At 42.2% G+C, this 21613-nt stretch overlaps 1 protein-coding gene across 5 annotated transcripts in view; it reads left to right on the top strand.

Moving 5' to 3' along the window:
• Nucleotides 1–21613, top strand: part of LOC102056891 (transmembrane protein 263-like) — a 204923-nt gene that overhangs the window by 59551 nt on the left and 123759 nt on the right. The window contains exons 3-4 of one of the 5 annotated variants that reach the window (XM_055715561.1): nucleotides 8779–8859; nucleotides 19207–19340. The exons of 3 other annotated variants lie outside the window; for them this stretch is intronic. In XM_055715561.1, the coding sequence (XP_055571536.1) occupies nucleotides 19304–19340 (37 nt within the window). In that variant the 5' untranslated portion in view covers nucleotides 8779–8859; nucleotides 19207–19303. The remainder of the gene's footprint in view (nucleotides 1–8778; nucleotides 8860–19206; nucleotides 19341–21613) is intronic. One more of the 5 variants, XM_055715560.1, reaches the window with a different exon arrangement.

Raw genomic sequence — 21613 nt, 5'->3', positions numbered from 1 at the left:
TTCCTTGAGAGGGTAAAGACACAGTGAAGAGCAAAGCACTGAGAAGAGAAAGGTATAAAAAGGGCACATACTAAATGAATAAATTGCTGACAGCCCCGTTGTACTCCTAATAATCCATCTCACAAGAAGAAAAACTTCTAGTGCACAGCCTTGAATTTATTTTACATCTATCATGTTTTGCAGTCCTGGCAATGTCTTTGATTCAAATTTTTCATACTCTTCATCTCTCAGGTAAATTAAAGACTATTGAAACAGCTGTGTGTTGCCTCTGAGAGTATTGGTTCTATGTGAAAGACAGCAGTTTTCTGTAGGACAGAAATTAGACAGACTCCTCTGGGGAGAAATACTTGTAAGTCTAAATGCCAGCCAGTTGAGTGCAGCACCCATATTCTCATGCATTTTTCTCAGTGCCAATCTCTATTACTGCTGAAAAGTTGTGTCCTGACACAAGGTAGGCAAGGGAAAATGAAATCTCTGCTAAGGATAAGGGACAAAAAGATGTATTTCAGATGTTACTGGTTGAGAGTATTACATGCATTTGACCCGCAACCATTGAAAATGACATGTATTGGATCACTTTCACTCGGTGCACTAATTTTACTGAAAGAAGGTAGGCAAGGCTTTTTGACACTTAATACTTGTGAATGCAGTGCTGCTTTTTGCTCACAGTTTTATCCTCTAGTTATTCAAATATTCACTTTATAAATATATTTCTGCCAAAATCATTGTATGAAGAGTGGAGAGGTTTGTTTGTGTAGAACCTGTGCCACCTTTTCAACTTCCTCCTCTCTCCCTTTTCTCATTCTTTCTTTTTCCTACAGTACTTGAAGAAAAAAACTTATCATGCACTTAGCTATGCCAGCCAATATTTTTATATTCTAAGATGGGTATTATTTTGTCCCACTGATACTGGTTATAAATATGCATATATATAGACTACATTAAAAGAACATGAAGTGATGCAGTCATGTTCTCAAAAACGTTTTAGTTAAGACAACCTTTAGCCCCTTCCTCTGTTCATCAGTACTGTGGTACTGCTTAGTAACATGTTCACATACTGTTGTAATTTCCCACAGAACATCTGCGTTAGTGCATTTGCTTTTCCTCATTCTTTCTGGGACTACATCTTTAAGTACTGCATACAATGCAAATCTTACGGTAAGGTCAGAAGTAATTTCTTTTCACGAGCAGTTCTGTAATATTACTGTGATACCAGCATTTGACAAGTATGAGTAGAGCTGCATTTTGGTGCTGAAACGAAGCATTTTCATCCCTGCAGAAACTAAAGCATAACGGAGTCTTTGATTCAGTTGTGCTTTGGGTTCAGCGTTACAGCACGTAGCTTTCTGGTGTGGGCAGAAAGGTGGGGTGGGAGCAGAGCTCTGCCTGCTTCTGCCTCGGTGCCTTGACCTCACCTAGTGCTACGGCTCCGAGGAGCTCTACTCCAAGCGGCCGAGGCAGGTGGAGTTGGAGGCTGTGATCTTCTTTCCCGATGAGATGTGCGAATGGATTTTTTCAAAAACTTGTAAGCAAACAAACCCACGGTGGTTTGGATTTCTTAGAGTGGGAAAATCAGGGTTTGCAAGCGTCACGTGGTTGTCACATATTTTTCCCTCCTGCTCACTGATATCTTTAGAAGTTAATAAGTGGTGGTTGGCTTTTGATTGTATCTTGGTGTAAAGTCGCTCTTGTGTTGACAGCCCTTGATAATTAATTGGTAACACACCAAACGTTTCTGTGCGCAGCATTCTCACCTTCATTTTCCAATTCCACCTGCCACTCAAACCCTTTTAGTTCTTGTAGGTCACAACACAAAACAACTGGATAACCAAATTGCAGACGTTTTCAGCATCTCCTCTGGTAAATGCGTGGGAATTATTTTTTTCTCGTATGAGTGTGCTTCTGTTAGGGAACAGTGCAGAGTCTCTGCCGCAGTGGCACTGCTGTGGCTAGCTCAGTGCCTATAGAAAACAGAGGCCCAACTCAGGCTGTAGGGGAACGTATGGAGCAAACATTTCTTCACAAAATGGATGTTCTGTGGCAGACCGTATGGAGGCAATGACAAACCCCTCCTGCAGAGATTCCTTCTCTGTTTCTGTTGACCAGGATGGTGTGTAATGAGTAGTCCAGGGTTGTTCTTGTTTTGTTCCTTTTCTCCCAGGGGAGTTATTGCATTGCAGTTTTTGGTGGCACAAAGAAAGTAGCAATTGTAATGGGGAAGTCTGAAATGCTTAGTTTAGTTATCCTCGGGTTAAATTATTTTTTTCTTCATTATCCTTGGGTTAAGTTAATTTTTTCCTCATAGAACCATTGAGGTTAGCAAAGACCTGTAAGGCCATCGAGCCCAACCGTTACCCCAGCCGTGCCCAGCCCACCCCAACCCGTGTCCCCAAGTGCCACAGCTGCGCGGTTTCTGAACACCTCCAGGGATGGCGAGGCCACCACGGGCAGCCTGTCAGTGCCTGACCACCCTGTCCATGAAGGAATTACTCCTAACATCCAATCTAAACCTCCCCTGGCACAACTGGAGGCTTTCCTCTCTTCAAGTCGCTTGTTCCCTGGGAGCAGACACCGACTCCCCCTGCCCACAGCCCCTGTCAGGCAGCTGCAGGGAACGACCAGGGCCCCCGAGCCCCGTGCCCCCTGGCAGAGCCACTGCCGCCAGCCCAGTGTCACCTGTGAACTGCCCGCGGTGCCCTCGCTCCCCCGCCCAGCAGTGACAGGGCTGCTGGGAGGGCTGGCCCCAGCACGGAGCCCTGGGGACATCCCTTTTGCCCAGCACCAGCAGGGTGTGACTCCACTATGAAGTAATGGAAAAGCTTTGTCTTTCCGTCTTAGATACAATTGTTAGGAGTTAAATTTTATATTCTGATGTGCTAGAATATCTTTTCTGCCAAATAAAATGGATATTTCATAATATGTCTGCAAAAAAAAAAAAATCACCTTTTTTTTCCTATGTTTAACCCTTCTGGTGTCACTAGCTCCCAATGGAGTTTATTCAAACACTTGAGATTATAAAAAAAAAATAATTAATCAAAGGGGTACTCACATGATGCTGACAGATAATTATAACTTTAAAAATTAATGAGACAAACCAATAAAAAAAATGGGGGTGGAGCAAGCATAGAAGAAGTATGGGCATCAAAGTGCTCTGTCCAAGAGTAAATGAGGGCTGCATAAATAAATGGGATGCGGACAATCCTCACTTCCCATTCAGCAGGAGCCAGGAAAGAACGTGAAGTCAGCTGGGAGTTGTGGTGTTGTCTTTACAGTGTGTTCCATAAGGCTGTGTCCTAAATGCATGGAGCCAATCTTGTGTGCTTTTAACAAGAGAATTAGTTTATAAATCTGCAGCTGTTGCGTGCTGAAGCTTGTGTGAGTTTACTTGCCAGGCTTTTAGATTTGTAGCTGGGGTTTTGCTTGAACTGAGGAATCAAGGTCTCATGGAAAACCAGCCAGATTGGCAAGAACAGGCATGAAGAGTATTGAGTTGGAATGGTCCCATCTATGCTGCTGAATGCTCCTGATAAGAGAGCTTCAGGTCAACTGATCACGACCAGTGTGTAACATTGCAAAATGCATTAGGAGCCCTTTTGCCCTAAGTAACCACAGTGATGTAAAGGTGCCCAGCACAAAGCAGTGCCAGCTGAAGCTGCTTGTTTACAATGCTGCCTTCAGCAGTGCATGCAGCCTCTGGGTATCCTTCATGAAATGCACCTTTGCCAGCTCAAAGCTAAGGTGGATCTCTGAGAAACTGTTTTTTCTTCTTTTCACTTTTCTTATGCTTCATTAGGACTCAAAGCTCCTTATACATAGCATACATAATCTTCTCTAGAAGAAAGGCAGTGCCACCAAGGAACAGACTTTAGCTGCAGACAGCCGCTGCTGTAATTTCTGTTTTGATCCAGAAATACAACAAAGTTAATGCTGGATAAGAATTTCCAAAGCGATGCTCAGACTCTTTGGAGGGAGGATGTTGGGTGTAAATGAGTATGAAAGGCAGGGTGTGAAAGGCTCTTGATGGTAGGATAAAAGAAAAGCTCAGTCGTAACCTAAACATTAAACAAGCGGACAAAGTTCATAATCAGATTAATTGAGTATCTGGGACACCGCTGTTTAAATTGATAATGTGGTTTGTTCAGTGTCTCTTGGGAAGTGTGTGGAGAGCAAACTCTGAAATCAAAGGTTTTCATGCTCCCGAGAGTGACTTACCCTCTGAGCTATCCTTTCCCAGGTCTAGTTACCAGTTACCAGTCACCCAGCATTAGTCATCCGTCTTGTTAGCAGTGCCACCTGCAACAGGGCTTTAGGAGAAAGCTGAATTTTAGCCTTGAAGTACTTGTTCTTTGTTTGCTACCTCAGGTTTGGATAGCTCCTGTCCATGTTGCATCTCTTCTATAGATAAGCAGAGCACATAGTTTTAGAGCCAGCCAGTCTGCAGATCAGCTAAAATGACCTCTTACTGTTCCAGGGAGGCTTCCTTTGATCGGTGCTACAATAATTCCATAGTAGTACCTACTTCAGCTCTGGTTAGATTTTCCAGGCTCATTTAATGACGGATAGAAATGGTAGTGAAGACATGACTGGTCATCTACTCTCTCCTGAGTCCTTGTGGTATGTGAGGTTGTCCTTACTGAGTATTTATGTATCTATTTTATTTCTGAGTATTTATCCAGGACTAGATGCTTGCACTCTTGCCTGGAAGAGCATGCCATATTCTCATTCTTCTAATTCTGGAAGCTTTTCATAGTGGCAAGACTAAGTTCTTTCCAGAGTTACATTCTTACTAACATCTTGTCATGGTTTAACCCCAGCCGGCAACTTAAGCACCCCACAACCGCTCGCTTGCTCCCCCCCAGTGGGACGGGGCAGAGAGTCAGAAGGGTAAAAGTGAGAAAACTCGTGGGTTGGAATAAAGACAGTTTAGTGAGTAAAGCAAAAGCCACACACGTGAGCGAAGCAAAACAAGGGATTCATTCCCCACTCCCCGTGGCAGGAGGTGCTCAGCCATCCCCAGGACAGCAGGGCTCCAGCATGCCTAGCGGGGACTGGGGAAGACCAACGCCATCACTCAGAACGTTCCCTCTTCCTCCTCCTTCCCCCAGCTTTATATTCCGAGCCTGACATCACGTGGTGCGGAATATCCCTCGGGTCAGTCGGGGAGCTGTCCTGGCTGTGTCCCTCCCCAGCTCCTGGTGCCCTACAGCTGCTCGCTGCTGGGGTGGGGTGAGGAGCAGAAAAAGCCCTGACTCTGTGCGAGCGCTGCTCGGCAATAACAAAAACATCCCTGAGTTATCAACAGTTCCAGCACAAATCCCAAATGTAGCCCACGCTAGCTACCATGAAGGAAATCAACTCTACCCCAGCCAAAACCAGCACATACCATTAACAGTATATTTCACTGCTTCTCCTAAGATGCTTTGAAGGTATTGGCAGGCTATTATCTTGGCATCAAAACTGTAAATATTTTTCTGTCTTCATGTGTCTGTTTCCATGTGTTTTTTATGTTATTTGTGGCTTCCTCTTTTCATTTTGTTTCCTTTTATCTGAAGTCCCATGACTTTGGGGAAAAGGTTGTTTTAGACCACTGCATACTGAGCCAGCAGATGCATTAATGGAACAATTTAGGGAGCCTGTATGCCTGCAGCACTGATTCATCCCTCTCGCCCCCCTCCAGCAGACTAAGTAAATTGATTTGCACCTGGTGAGGTCTCAGGGGTATCATTTATACCTTGAGTAGACTGATGGAATTTAGACACATTTTGTTAGTCTGTGGGTTTATTTTGGTTTTTTGGGGTTTTTTTTTGGTTTTTTGAGTGTGGTGTGGTTGGGTTTTTTTTGTTTGTTTACATTTTCATGCTAACCAAGCATTGCTATACAAGTAGCTGGTATTGACCCATTGTTCTTCTTCATGGCACAGACCGTGCCTTTTGTAGAGATGGTGGATTGAGTGCTGGAGCACGAGCAGAGTGTGGAAATGCTCATGTCTCTATTGGCATGGTTGTGATTTGACCACCAGAATAGGGTCTGGGGACTTGTTCTCAAAGCCCCTCTATGTCTTTAAGTTTTGGACAAGTTATGTCCGAGTATATTCCTCATGTCTGCTGTTCCACCTTTTATTCGATTTCAAAAAACCCACAGCGAACAAAAACCCCACCATGAACAAAACCCCCCACCCTAGGTGCCTAATCCCCTCCCCGCAGGATATTGCAGTTTCCCTGTGCCTTCATAAATGCTACTAACATGCAACAAACTTGAAAAGTGCTATTTGTTATTATTTGTAACTTCACAGCATGCACTTTCCTTTTCCTGACAACAGATTGGCTTTGAGTGTTTGAGTCAGGTTTCTCTGAGCCCTTGAAAAGAAATACCAGCCAGTGCAGCTGCTGTCCTAGAAAGGTGTTTGCATCCTTTCTGTGAGTACTGGCTTTTTGTAAAGGAACAAAGGCTCTCTCCGGAGTTGCTGATCTGAGCCAAAGACTTTGCCTGCCGTTCCTGCAGAAGGGCGGCGATGTCTTCTAGCTGCCTGCAGAAAGGAGTGGTCCTGAAGGGGCGTCCCAGAGAGCTGTACAAACCACATAGCTCAGTTCTGCGGGACGAGTGTAAGACCCTCTCAGGCAGTGCTCCTGTAAAGCAGTGCTGGAAGAAGAGGAGAGAAGAGATATGATCCAGAAGTCTTCTTCAAAGGCATGCTGTGCAGCATAATGACCCGTGGTCTGTTAAAGCTAGGCCATCCCTATTGTGTAAGTCATAAAAAGCTGTTTGGAAGCACCGTATTTAAATGGAAGCTGGGAAAATAAGTGAATAGGAAACGAAATGTCATTTCTGTAGCTATTTCTTAACTTAATTCTGCTATGCTTCCTGTAAAATCGTTCCAATTTCAGTCATTGTTGAGGATATTCAGTTCCCATTTGGACAACCCCAGGAAATGGTCAGCTGCCATCTGCTAACAGAAGTACCAGCCCTCCCTGCGGTGTACACAGATGCGGCTGGAAGATCCAACTAAACAGCCAGATACTGCAAGTGCGAACTTGAAATGAAATTGGCAAGTGCCCTGGGAGTGTTGCTTTTTGGGAGTCGTGCCCGTCACCAAGCTGACTGCATCCGTGTGTTTCAGTGCTGTACAGCCTTTAAAAGAAATCGGAAGCATTGCTTCTGAAAATTTCTTATAGAGGAGGGTGTGATTTGAAAGGCACTTCTGAAACTATCTAGGTAAAAGTAAGTGAAATATGCTGGATAATGAAAAGCCTTTCAACTCCAGTGATGCATCTAGAGTGGTGATGTTCACTGCTTGTTTTTATCTTATTAAACGTATAGTGGCACTTAAATTGCTTTGCTTTAACGCATCCACATAGCACATGCTGTAAAAAAGGAGAGTTGACTTCACAGTAACTGTTAGCCAGGGACTCTCAAGTTGCACAGCATTATCACTGTTATTGTATATTCTTATGAGTATATGGATAGGAGGGATGGCTCGGTCGTTGAGTATGTTCCTCCATAGCAGTAACAGCTGTGTTAAGCTTAGAAGTATTCACAGAATATGAACTCCACATATTATGGGTGATGGTGTGCTTCTTAACAATGTAGTATGAATTGATAACCTGTAATAAATGATCAAATGTTGCCACTGTAATGTGCCATAAAGCAGAACAGAAGAGTTTGAGGATATTGCTAGTCTCAGGCCTATGCATTTGCATAGTATTGATTAGATAAAATCTGTAGATTAACTTAGGAATTAGACTGTCTGCCTCGTTATAGAGGATGGCAATAACCAAAGCAAAAAACCCTCCTAGCCTTCTGACTGGGCTGTGAGGCGATGGTGCAGTATAGGGTTTCCTTCCACTCCAAATTTTTGTAGATGATTTAACATCAAACATGTGAAGGTCACATCAGTTTGGCCGCTGTCCATGTAATTGCAGTAAGAACAGCGACACATCCTACCCAACTTTCTGCCCAACTGTGAGCTCTCTCTGGGGCTTTGAAAGACAGGAAAGCGTGGACTGGGAGGAGGAAGATTTCTGTTTTGAGTCCTCCAAATGACTCATGGATATCTGGACCTGCTATTTATAGAAAATAAAAATGGTGGAAACAAACTGATCTTGTCCTGTTTAAAGTCTTCTTCTGAGAGCCAGTCTCACTGTTTCGTCATCAGCTTTTCGGGATGTCTTCAAACACCACAAGTGTTTCTTGCTCCCTCTCCACCCCCTAAATATGGGAAAACCATTTTAGATTCTTCATTCATTTTGACTTCCAGTCTGAACTTGGATGTAACACAACTGCTTGGTCCCCAGTTGAAACGTCGTCCCTTGACCAAAATAGTTTGTAGTTCTTCTTCCTGCTTGCTTTTCCCATCTGTCTACCTTTCCATATTTGAAATGAGTAATTGTAATTTCTTGTCATTTCTCTCTTTTAAAGAGACTCCATTACTCCAATTCTTGTAACCTTTCTTTGCAGCTTTCCCGGTTTAAGCTCCTCTTGTTTGCATGTAAACGACAAGAGTGGTAGTAAAATATTTCAGATAAGGCTTTACAGGTGCCTCTAAAAAATATTCAGAACTGCTTGGCTGCAATTTGGAAGGCATTTTGAGAGCTGGAAGGTGAGAAGCCAGCAGTGTCCCTGGACCACTTGCCCAGGCCTTCTGGCCAGTCTGTAAGGACCACTTTCCCTGGCATCACGGAGCCTTGTCTGCCTTCTGCACTGCTGCTCTCCATGCACTCCTGCCCCTCGGGAGGAGAAGGCGGAGGCCAGAGCATTAAACAGAATTTTATTTTACAACAGGTTTGTTTTCAAACCCAAGAGATTCGGAACAGCGTTTGGCAGTAGTCCCTCCTCAGCCCTGGGTTTGACAGGCTCAGCAAGGTCAGACTGGCGTCCTCTGTCCTCTCTGCTCCCACCATTTCTGAGCACTTACCGCCAGCTGGCCTCTCTCTCTGCAGCTGTTTGAGGAAGCTTTCTGAACGGATTTTCTTACAACTTTTTGCTGGTTTTGTACTGCATATCTGTCCTGCAAACAGGCTGGTGTCTTACCTTCCCATCTCCTTGCCTGAGCAATCAGCATGTAGTCTCTGGTGAGGAGAGAATGAAAGCCTGGAGTGGGAGGCTTGTGATGACAGCAAATCAAGTCCTCTCACACACTGAAGTAAACGTGGAGTAGTTTTTGCTTGGGTTCTGCATAGGTACTACCAAGGTCAAAACACTGTTCATTTGCAAATCTGTCCTGAAGCACACATGGATGCCTACTGAGCACCCGAATCATATGGAGATGAAATGGAAACAAATCTGCTTCATAGCTTCTCAAAGTTAGCAGATGTGTGTTTGTTTCTTCTTCTTGCTGCGAAATCCCTTATGTCAGTGCTTGGGACAGAGTTACAGATATTTGCTGCCTTTTGAAATTGGTCTTTGTTTTCTCCTTGCTTGTGGACCTTTTCTGTATTGGTATTTTTCATCTACTGGATGAGAAAATGACAAGAAAAGATATTTTCTTCATTTTTGCCTTAGAAGTGTGACAGATAAGGGCTCCTGAGCCTGTACACCAGCTGCATCATTGCTAAATTACGATACGTTATTGCTTCTATTTCTTTGCTTTCTCATTCCGCTGCCGGAAGGATAGGGAGATCAGGAGAAAACAAAGGGGCAGGCAGCTCTCAGTGGTGGGAAACCTGGGGAAGGGCGGGCATGGCAACAGCAGTAGGAGAAAGGAGATGTGGAAAAGGAGAAGGTGCCTGGCAGAGGTTAGGTGTGGGGGTCTGGAGCAGCAGTCGAGGCAGTGTGCAAACACCGACGCAGTGCTAGCAGGAGGGTTAGGATGTATTTGGAGCTTATCACTGGAGGCATAGGCGAGCTTGCAAATCATGTTGAGGTGGTCACACAACAGAGATGAGTTTAACCTTGGCACATACGGAAGCATTTTCTTAAACTGCTCAGTTTTCAAATGAGTGTCAATTTACTGCATAGAAGAAATAGCGTGTGTACTATAAATCTCTTCCAAGATGGTGAGTTGACCTGTAAATATTTCGTTCTTTTCCCTTTGGTGGGACGGAAGCACTTGTGGTGACGTCCATAAAGCCGTGGTGCCTGTGACCTGCTTGCTGTGCCCCCATGTGCCAGGGGGTGACTGGCACAGGGTCCCGACGGCAGCTGGGCAGGCGTGCTCTCACCTGCTCCCCAGCTCAAGTTCTCAGGCACAAGATACATATATATGTAAAACTATATATATATAGTAAGTCTTCTTAAATATATATATGTTAAAAAAAGAAAACAAAAAAGAGGAAGGAGTTATCTTCATGTGCAGCTGGGGGAAGGGAAGTCTGAAAGAATACCTTGAAAGAAATAGGGGAGTGGAGGAGTGACAGTCATAATATACTTTTTTTCCACACACACACCCCCCGCTGGAAATTAAATTAAGATTTTTGCTGTAACTTTTCTGAGCATGAGCAGCAGTTGATTGTTTTTCTAATTAAGTGCAGTAGCACGCACGTGCTGTGGATGGACATCTCTGAAAATTTTGCCCTAAATGAACTTAGTAGTAGAAAGACTTTTTTTTAGTGCCGTTAACAAAACAAAACACCAAACAGAAAAATGCCCTTAACGCTTGTTAACTTGTGGATAATTTAATTCTCAATTTAGCAACATTACTTAAATTCCAATCTCATCTTCTGATGTGGTATATTAAGCACCTTTTAATTGTTGGGCCACTTCAGTGATGATGTAGGAGAGCAGACCTGCTAACTGGGTGCTTCGGGCAGCCTGTGAATCCAGAGTTGGGGCACCTTGGGCACGTGTTGGTTGTAGGACATGAGTTTGACTGCTCTGCTGAGTAAGGGTTGAGTATGGGCTTTCCGAAGTCGTATGCCTTCAGAGTACCCGTTAGTCCTCAGAGAAGCAACAAAGGCAACCAAACACTTAACTTCACTTGAATAAGATATTAAAACCATAACACTTACTTTAGTTGAATAAGGTATTAAATTGCCTGCTGAACTTTGGGGAAGCTGTTTTTACTTTTTTCGACGCTGGGGAAAAAACCAAGACAACTTACTTTCATTTTGGAGGGATTTATAGTTTTAATAATGCAGTGTTCCCTGCTAATGCTGCCATCCTATTGTTCCCTCTAAAGATGATTTGGAAATTAAAAAATAAATCTCTATATTTTTTTAAAATAAATCTGATCATGCTAAATTGAACATCTGTAGTTTCCACTGGAACTGTGGTCTAGTCCATTAAAGTAGACAAGAAGAGTTTCTGCATCCATTACTTTCCACCCATTCAAGAGATGAAGAAGTTAAAGCTTGTCAAGCTGTGGAATTCCTGTCTGAATTTTAAGAATTGGGCTAAAAAGTTGAGAACATTCTGCAGAAGGTATTTTAAATGGAAATAATTATGCCAAGGTTTTACATGAAAATTACGCTGAAGAACTGAAGCTTTGAGCTCCGGGCGCAGCCGTAGCTCTGAAGCTGCCGGCTCATGTGTTCTTTGCCTGGCGTGTGGTAGTGGGTGGCTGGTGAGGGGGGGTCTCGCAGGATGCCGGGCGGGTGGCTGGTTTGAACCTGGCTGGCCAGCCAGGCTGGGAGCTTGCGTGTGGTTTGTCAGATGGTGTGTTAGTGCTGGTAACTGTTTCACTTGTGATGAATTGACTTCAGAATTAGACAATGCTGAAGCACAGTCCTTCCTATGTGTATTTCATGTGTGTTTCGTGTAAACAGAGGAGCAAGGGATGTGTTGGGAATGGGGAGAAAATAGCTTTCAGTGACTCCTCAGGTTATGAGATCCTGATGTGTGATTACCCCTGGAGTGTTTAACTGTGGTACTGGAATGAGTCTTCCAGAATTTGAGTATTTTATTAGTTGGGAAAACACTAAAAGTTTTCTAATCTTTGCTTTTATGGCATGCAGTTAAAATGGGAAGGTATAATCCCTCTTCCTCCTCCAGACCCTGCCCCCTGACAGGAAGGTCAGTAGATGTTTGTGATCTCCTTGGTCATTAGTATCTAAACGCAGCTGGCGTGCTTAGTTGGCTTGTTGTAAATTTGTAATGCACCACAAGTTCACAAATGACAACAGCAACATAACATGGGGTAGAGACCTAAATGCAAAAGGATTTTGCAGTGTCAGCTTTATTAACATGTAAGCTTCTTTGTTGTATTTGTGGTAGCTTATGGTGCATCTCTTCCCAATTTTTCGATTCTGGTTGACAGGCAACGTAGCTTGTGGCTTTTATCTGATTAAGTATTTTGAATATGAATGATGAAACAGTCAATTTCTAGGGAAGTAGTATTTCCAATGCATCGGCCCTTGGAAGCAAAGGCCCCTTCCTTAATTGTTCCCATTTTATTAGTCAGTTAAAAACCAGGTTTTACAATATACAGTTTACCTTTAGAAAAGTTATTATTCACTCAAATGTAGCTTGTGGAGGCAGGCAGAAGGTTTCGAGATGGAGGATTAAAGATTATTTGGAGACCTTACTGAGTGTATTCTAGCTTTCTGAGATGTAAAGCTCTTTCAAGGATAGAAAATAAATGACTTTTCAGAGGTTGGATGGGAACTAATTCCATATGTTGCTCTGGGTGGTAAACATTGATTTCCTCTTCGATTCAAGAAGCTTAGAATGTGTGAAATCCTCTTTAAGGCGAAGAGCTTCCAGTGCGTTGGTAGGGCCAGTTTTTGCTGCAGTTACTGCAGTTTTCTGCAATGCTTACACTGTCGTGAATTTAGCCAGGACTTCCTTTTAGCTTTCTCAGTACATAAATTTGCAGAGATTAAGCTGGCAAGGAAAAGGTCTTCCTTTTGATACACTTTTGGAAGGTGTTCTGCATGTGGCTATTTTCCAGTTTTATTCTTAACTTTAAAATCAATAGAAGCTTGTGGCCATAAACCTCTCTTGTAAAAAGATTAATTGATGGTCAGTTATTGAGAGCGAATTACGGCAATAGTGTATTTGGTTTCTAGGGAAGACAGATAGGTGTCCATCTAACATTTTTATTGCCATTCTGTTTTAGCAGATGTCTTTTCTTTCCCTGTCTGTCACCATACTGAAAAATATATGGGGTTAGCAATTCTAATGAGTAAGATGCATTCCTGAGTTAGGGGGGGAAAAAAAAAAAAAAAAAAAAAAAGAAGGCAAAAAAGAAGAGAGATAAGTTTTAGAATTCCAGGACAAATAAAATTACTTTTTTATTTCTTCATAACAGTGTGATTTAAAGTCTTAAACAGCAGTTGGCAAGTTCTGTGTTTGGTTCTGCTGTAGGTGGTCACCAGACATCTACTTTAGCAGACTTTACCGGGGCATTGTCTCAGTAAAGCACTGTCATTAGTTAATATACTTCATCTACTTCTGAAGAAGTGATGCCTTTTTCTCAATTTCTCTGAAGTCAGATAATATCAAAACAAGAGCTGTAGTAATGATGGATGCATATATAATATTTACTTGACATCTCTGTGATGAAGGCTGTCAAAATACTTCATTTGTATGGACATAATCGAATGTCTGGATTCACTTGAGGTGTAGAGAAACCAAAGCCAAGCCTGTCCTCATCTTTCTCAAGAAATAAAAAAGTTAATGTGCAGTGAACGTAGTGCAGTTGTATTCATAATCCCTGGTTTTGCAGGTTATAGAAAGACTGAAGCACTGAATTTTTTGGTGCCTGTCAAATTTTTCAACACTTGCATTTGTTAATAGCGTTTTCATTTTAACTGCCTTGTATGTGAAGGTACATCTGCTCATATATAAACATACATTTTCACATAAAGCTTGAGACAGAGGTCCTCTAGTGAGGAACTGGTAGGTTGCTCCGTTTGTCTCTGCCAATATAAATTTCAATAAAACATTTAATCGTATCCAGGTATTATTGTGGGAGCAGTTTGAGTGTCTGTTATACATCTGTTTTGGGAAATAAAGTAGAGGATTCCTGTCACAGTATTTACACAGGGCAAGGAGCAGAGCCTGCAGCATGGAGGGTGCCGCAGCAGCGCGCTGGCCGTGCCGCTGAGTCCCCCGCAGCGGGGGGCAGATAGCATCCCGCAGGTCACTTCTGGACCACCGATACTCAGCGCTTTCATTAGTGCGCTTCATGCTCTCATCTGGATTAAAAAATTTAAATCAAGTTGCAAATGATATGTGGTCGGGAGGGATTGTGAAGGTGTTGAAGGACACAGGGAAAATTGAGTGTAATTTTGGGAGGCTGGAGAAGTGGTTTGGGAGGAAGGTGGAATGACACCATGTAAGGTGCAGTTTCCAAGACTTCAGAATAAGAAAGTGCATAAAATGCATGAACACAGGGTAGAGAATAACTGGCTAGTGAGTAGGTTTGTAGAAGAAAGACCTCCTGACGTTAGCATTTAGTCTGTGATCCACCTAAGTCCAAGCGTTAGACTTGCAGAAAAGGGTGTCAGTGTACGGCGACTCGGGAGGTAATCCCCAACACCTCAGCCGGAGCATGGGGCTGGGCTGTGGGCATGCCCCCGGGGGGAGCTGGAGCAGGGCGAGGGTGATCGGCCCGGGATAACTTGGTGTTTGAAGGAGAACTGAAAGATCTGGGCTGGTTAATCTTAAGAAAGAGAAGGTGGGAGGGTGGATCTTGAGAATAATCCTCAAACACTTAAAAGGCAGCTGAAGAAAGAAAAGGAGCCTGAACTCTGCATACAGAGTGGCAGAAGAGGTGGTAAATAGCTTTGAACTGCTCCAGTAAGGTAGATTCAAGTTGGGAAAAGACTTGTAACAGGAAGAACTCCAGTCGTGGCATAGGCTGGGATATTGAGGGGTGGGTTTGGGTTTTGTGGGTTTTTGTTTGTTTTTTTTTTTTTCTTCTTTCTGCAGTTTAGGTTGGACTGCAGATCTGTCTCAAGTGCATTTAAGGATGAGACATTTTGTAAACAATATATGCCTTTTCAAGTATGTAAACTAGTATAAATTATCCTGCGGTTCCAAATTTCTCTCTACAATTCTGCACAAGATCTAGTAGCAAAAATACTCTTTTAAAAAATAGCAACTTTTAAGCACTATCAAGAATGGGTAATTTTCCTCTGTGATGATTTGAGAATTATGACTTGGGGTCACATCAAAAACTGGAAGCAAATTTGAGAGTGAAATGGTTTCATTGTTCCTCTTCCTTTCCATTTTATCAAAGTGACAATAGTGGAGAGATGTTTTAATTTTTCATATTTCACTTTTTAATGTGATCTATTAAATGAATTTTAAATATAAACTAGCTTCTTGCACTTACTTAAGACCCTTTTACAATCTGAGTATCTTGGCACATTTGATGTAAGTGGAAAGTCGTATAGAAATTACCTTAACATCTATTCTGTATTGCTTTTTACTGCCGACCTCATCATTCAAATACACATAGCACATGCCCAGCTGGTATAACTTAATTATGTTCAATTTATGTAACTTAATTATTAAAGACCCGTTTTTAGAGAGTTGATTTCTATGCTTCATCTGGCACTGTTGCTGGCTTAAAGGAGCAGTTGTATAGGAAAACTCATTTTTGAGAAGACATGCTTTAAAAATTACATGTAGTTTTACTTTCTCCCACCCCCCCGCCCCCCCTTATTTCTGAGATCCTTTTCTTTCTGAATGTCAAGTCAGTAAAATACTACTTTAAAAGCAAAACAGCTTAAGTAATGCAGTAAGGAAGAGAAGATAAAGGTATAGTTTGTCTAAAACTAATTTGAAATAGTCTCAGAAATTAGACCTTAAGGTGGTTAGGAAATTTGACACTGTAATTGCAGAACACTTTTTTTTCTTTGCCGGGCTCTCGGCAGTGACTGCATTGACTGGTTGTCTGAACACAGTGCTGTGACTTGGGCTGCGGAGTTTGCTGCCAGCAGGGGAAGGTCACACAGATCACCTGTTGTACGGCTGAATGAGCAAGAGGTTTTGTGGGACGGAATTAGGGTGCCTGGGAAGAGAAAGGGAACCAGAGAGCCGAGTGTACGTGTAGACATCACGCTCATATAAATGTACATCACTTTCTCCCACAGGCAGTGAGACACTTCACGAGGGTGATTCAGGACTTGGGCTGAATCACCTTCTGGAGGTCTTGTTTGTGTAGGAAGATTAGAAAAATCGGGCCTTTCATTCAGGGCTTTGGTCAGCTGCTTAGAACCAGGCTGGATGGATCTGAGCCAAGGTCTCTGCGTCTTTGAGAAGTATTAAAGAGCAAATGAGAAATTGTATTAGTGTTAGCTGCTTCAGCCTGTTAAATCCATTTCAGGACGTGAGATGACCTTTTAACGTGTAATGGGTGTGCTGGGACCCTGGCCCATCCCTCTGGCCCTCGGTGTGTGTCGGGCTGTGCTCAGGCTCGGACGGGCACACCGGCTTGTGTGTGAGAACCTAAAGTGGTCTATGCGGTCAGCAGGCCAGCAAGGGCCTTTTCACAGTAAGCTGTACTGTAGTAGAATAAATACATACATACGCACACATTGTCCACACCGCCTGCACCCCCTAGTTCTGGAGTTTTTACTGGGGAGAGGAGAACATTCCCCGACTGGCGGGGCAGGAGAGCGGCTCTGGTCACCGCAGGGGGGGCATATACGTGCCCATCAGTCAGTTCTGCACCATGTTGGCAGAGGTGGTTTGGACCAGACCAAGTAGCCCTAAAACTTCTGCTGCGAGCCCCGTTAAGTTCACTGAACTCCTTAATGTAGACACAAGGCTGTCCACATATTAAATTCAGTGACTGAGCTGAAAACAAATACAATTAACCTAAACAGTTTCATTTGACACAGAAAATGTTTTTGAGCCTGTGATTTGAATATTTATTTCTAGAACGTGTGCCATTTTAAAGGAAAATGTCCACAGTAGAAATTCTGATAATTTTTCTTGAACTGTTTTGCTTAGGATTTGGTTTTATTCCAGGAGGAAAGATAATTTCAGATGTTTTTCTTCTTCACTGATTCATTTTTTTTTTCCTATCCACTCATTAACCACAGCAAATATATTTGCCCTGCTTTGTTAGGTGTGTCCCTTTGGACAGCATCTTATAGTCTGTGTTCGGACTAAATTTAGAGGGAGCTTCACCATTCGTTGCAGCCCTCTAATTATAACTGCAACGGCCACAAAATTGATCCAAACTAAATTAAAAACCATATTGCTGCTGCTGCTCCCACCGTTTGGATCATCTGAATATTTATTCAGCTAGTGATACTTCTGAAACTGGAGAATTTCTTGGTTTTGAAGAAGGGGGAGAAAAACAGCCTAGCTGAGCTTTGACTTCAGAAACCTTGCTTGGTCGTATTTCTGGTGATTTTTTTCCTTTTTTTTTTTTTTTTTAATCCACCCATGCACCCCCATGGCAAAGCACACTAGCCCTGCTGGTAGGAAGACGTCAATAATTCAGATCACATTATACCGGCACTTCAATCAAATACAAAGTTACCTATGTTTCAGAAACATTTAAAATTCCTAGTTACGTAGGAAGTTAATTTGAAAGAGCAGCTGAATGCCTCCTGGAAAACGCTGAGAGTTTCTCTTTAGTACCCATTCTGCTTGCTTGCTCTTATCGTATATTTTCTGCATTTCTCTAACCTTGTTCTTGATGACAAAAGACATTTGCATGAAAACAGGATCTTTGTTTCTTAAGTGTTCATCTGTTCCCGCTGTTTATTCCCCACCTAAAGTCATAATCCTCTGTTTGTGGCATCACAATTGGTTGCAGTGGAAATTATTATGTCATCACAAACAGAGGATTATGACTTCAGGTGGGGGGATAAGCAGCGGGAACAGATGAACTCTTAAAAGCAAAAATGCTGTTTCATGTAAATGTCCTTGGTAATAAAGAAGAAAGGGAAGCAAAACACAGAGAAACAGAAAATTGGTATGAGCAGACTTGTGCCTGAACAGTAGGGCAGCAAATTTTCCTTCAGGCAGGAGCAGCTATTTTAAATTAGGGACATGTCCATGTAGAATTTATTCTTTTAAATGTTTTTCCCTCAATTAAAAAAAATAATAAATACTGATGTTGCTACTCAAATACTGAGATGACTGCTCAGTTCAGGGAGGGATTTTTCGTCTTTGTCAGGTGTTCCTTTATTCCTTTGTGTATGTGTTTGTCAAGCCACTTTTAATCTTAAGGGAGTTTCCCTTTTTGTGCCTGCTGATAGGTTTTTCAAGCCCAGACCCCACCATTTGGAATGGAGCATCTGCCCCGTGTAAAGCAGGATGGCCATGCTGGAAGCTCATTTAAATCACGCTGCTGAGCCAATCAGCCAAATGCTTTTCACGGACTGCTTCCATTTAAAACCACAAGCAGCAAGCTGACATTTCTCTTCAGCATCATAAGATGGAAAGCTCTGAAATACCCGGTAGCAATCTCAGCTTGTACCTTGGTTGCGTTTTATCCCAGCTTCCCCTCCCCCCCAGCTCCATGTTGCAGCTGGTCTATTCTTTAGTAACAGGAGGTTAAAAAACAAAATTATTGGTGCAAACCAAAAGGTTTATAAGAACAGAAACTAAAATCCTGAGTAGAAATGAGGGTAGGGAAAGATTAATAACAAAGCCTATTGTGTGCCTTCTGTGGTAGCAGCCAGTTTGACTTGCTTTCATTAAAATTCTCCTTGTTAGCTTGGGTGATGTGTTGGGGTGATGGACTATTTGATGTCTGAGAAGTGGTGAGAAGTTAGCTGTCTAATGATGGACTAATTAGAAAGCCCATCCTAGCAGGATCCATGGAAATTGATTTGCACAGTGCCATTTTTGCTAATGAGAATCATGAATACATGTTTGCAGCCCTTTACTTACTCTTCCTACCCACAGCTAATGAAAGAGAAGCAATCATTAAGAGCTCAGCTACAATCTATCCAGAGTTTCCTTTGCCTTGTACAAATAGCCATACTTTATGACCTTCAGTTTTAAATAATACTTTTCATAGGGAAGCAAGCTCCGCATGTCTGCCTCCTGTAAAGTGTGTGTGTTTTCTAATGCATCTCTCCTCAAGAGTTATCCTCACTAATAGGGAGTCAATATCTTCTCTGTGCAATTTACAGGAAATTACCGTTGCTGCACAGGACTAGAAGAAACCATAAGTATGTAGTCTGAGTAAAATTAAAATTAATTAGATGATTTTTCCTACAAGGGCATAATATGTCCATCCACAACTAGGTCAAGCATTTTTAGTATTTACCATTCTCAGGCAAACAAAAGACCTCTTACTTTTAGCATGTCATCTTATGATTTTATTTGAATTCATATTTACCCATTTGCTTTCAGATGCCTTTAATCTGCCCAGACGGTATATGCCCAGCCAGGCCCATATGGCCCAGAGACTATCCACAAAGCTAAAATTTTCTGCACAAAGATCTCCCGAATGAAATATGGTGCTGTTCAATGCAGTGTGGCTTCCCGTAAGTAATTCTCCGTTGTCCCTAGGACTCTAGCTTCCTATCACCTCCCAAGCCTCTCGAGGCCCTCTCTGGCCGGTAATGATCTGGCATTGCCTTGCTTTTCTCTTTCACCTGCACACGTTCATGTCAATTCTACCATAATTAAAGAAAACTATAGACCAATTATCCCTTAACTTAGCTCTTTTAGGTGCATCTTAACTGATGTAACCAATAGCTGGGGATATAGCATTAGGCTCCCAGAACGGGCTGTAGCAAAGTTTTAATGTGTTTTTCAGTGAAATGGATGTCCCTTAAATGCCACCAGGCAAAGGTAGAGTTGAAGAAATAGAAGCTAGTAGCTGATGGCCGCTGAGGGCAAGAAAGGGAATGGTGGGGCGGCTTTGTACGCGGCAGGGAAGGAGTCGGAGCTGGAGATTGTGTGGTGACGACTAGAAATGAGGGGAATGAGTTGAAGCTGCTGTTACCTGAATGGATTAGAGGAGGGATAGCAGAGGAATCGGAGTGAGTTATCACAAGGGAAAATAATGGGAAATTTTAATGTAGGAGAAAAGGTATGAGTGACAGTATCTGAGTTTTTTAGGTTTCTTCTTAGTTAAGAGAGAGGAAAAAGGAACTCCTGAGGAGCCACAGACAGAAAGCAGGTAGGGAAACTTGCAAAACTTCATGAGAGACTGGTAAGAGGAGGGTAATTTGCGCTGGGACAGGTAGATGATGTGTAGCTGGTATTACAAAACACTGCAGTGTTGGTGTCAATGTCGTATTTAAATATGAACAAGAAAAGTCCAATTTAGTGTAATGAAACTGAGCTACCTGTACATAACCAGGAACATAAACTATTTTGCCAGAAAGGAATTTAGGTGAGGTCAGCACTTTATTTCTGTGGTTGAGCCTGCCAGTTTACCTTGTGCCTGCGTTTGCTGTTTTACTTCAGGGAAGATCCTGTGCATTAGTTCCCTGAAGCAAAAGCCTTATCTGATTTTAGCAGTGAAAACTACTGTAAGTGTCTTAATCTAATGGTTTGCTTTTTCCCCTGAAAGAAGAGCTTTTCTAATTTAAGAATTTACTTGTAAATCATCTATTCATGTTTGGGATGTAGCATCTGTAAAAGATATATGCATGTGTATATTCCATATGTATTTATATATGAAAAGCATCTAGATATGCTAGGTATAAGATTTTGAATTTCTTTGCTGTGCTGCGTTACCACCCAGCATTAGCTACTCATTAGTTTTGTGGGGTTTTAAATATTTAATCCTTTTTGTTCCTGTAGTGGAATCTACGTAAGAGATTAAGAAGAAATGTCAAACCCTTATGCACTTCTGCACTGTTACTGGAATAGGTTTTCAGTCATCTTATAATGCATACCATTCGACATCTAAATGTGCTAACACATACAAAGAAACAAAACCTAACACTTTCTTTAAATTAGCCTGTTTGGATGTTTTTTGTGTGCGAAACTTATTTCAAAATGAAAATGAACCTGCAAAACAATTGAATGGATGCATAGCTCAGAGATATTCCAAAATGCCAATCAAGGAAGATTATCCAGTATAGCAGACTAGAGAAGATTTATTTGTAGACCATATTAGGACTTTCAGAACTAATATTTCTTTAGAAAAATAAATGTAAGGTATGGGAATACAGTAATGTGATCCACTAGCATTGTGTAATGTGCAGAATTAATGACTGATTATCTTTTTGAAGAAATGTTGCTATATATGGGCTCAAACATCTGGGTTTAATTTAAAGTTCAGGTCATATGGCTGTTTACTTGTAAATAAATACTCTAGATTGGTGACTTGTTGGCCTGCTTGGGACAAAAACAGAAAAGATGTTATGGACAAGTTGGTTTATATGGCATTTATGCTTGTTCATTTCTGATAAATGCATTAGTTAACTGTAGTCTGTTGTATAAATCAAATATAAAAACACATTGGGAGATAGGATTTTGCCAAGACGTCGTCAGTGTTGGTCACGTAGCCGAGTATCTGTGCACTGCACTGAAGTCTGCCATGTTCTTCCTATATAGAAAACATCCGTGCGTCCGAAGAGCTGCTGTGTTCTGGAGGATCTGATAGCAGTTTGCACAGATGTAATGGGCAGTAGGCAGCCGCTGGACAGTGGATTCGCTGTAGTAATTATAGAATGCTCTGTGAGCAGACCTCGTGCCCTTCCAGTGTTCAGGTCAGAGGCACAGTCTTCACAGGCATGGAACTACTTGGCTGCAGTGAAGGAAAATAATAAAGGAAAGGCCACATTAATGAGAAAGCAAT

Source organism: Falco cherrug, chromosome 7 (assembly GCF_023634085.1).
Source record: "Falco cherrug isolate bFalChe1 chromosome 7, bFalChe1.pri, whole genome shotgun sequence".
Lineage (NCBI taxonomy): Eukaryota > Metazoa > Chordata > Aves > Falconiformes > Falconidae > Falco > Falco cherrug.
The sequence above is the reverse complement of the archived record's forward strand: the minus strand, read 5'-3'. Positions and strand labels throughout refer to the sequence as shown.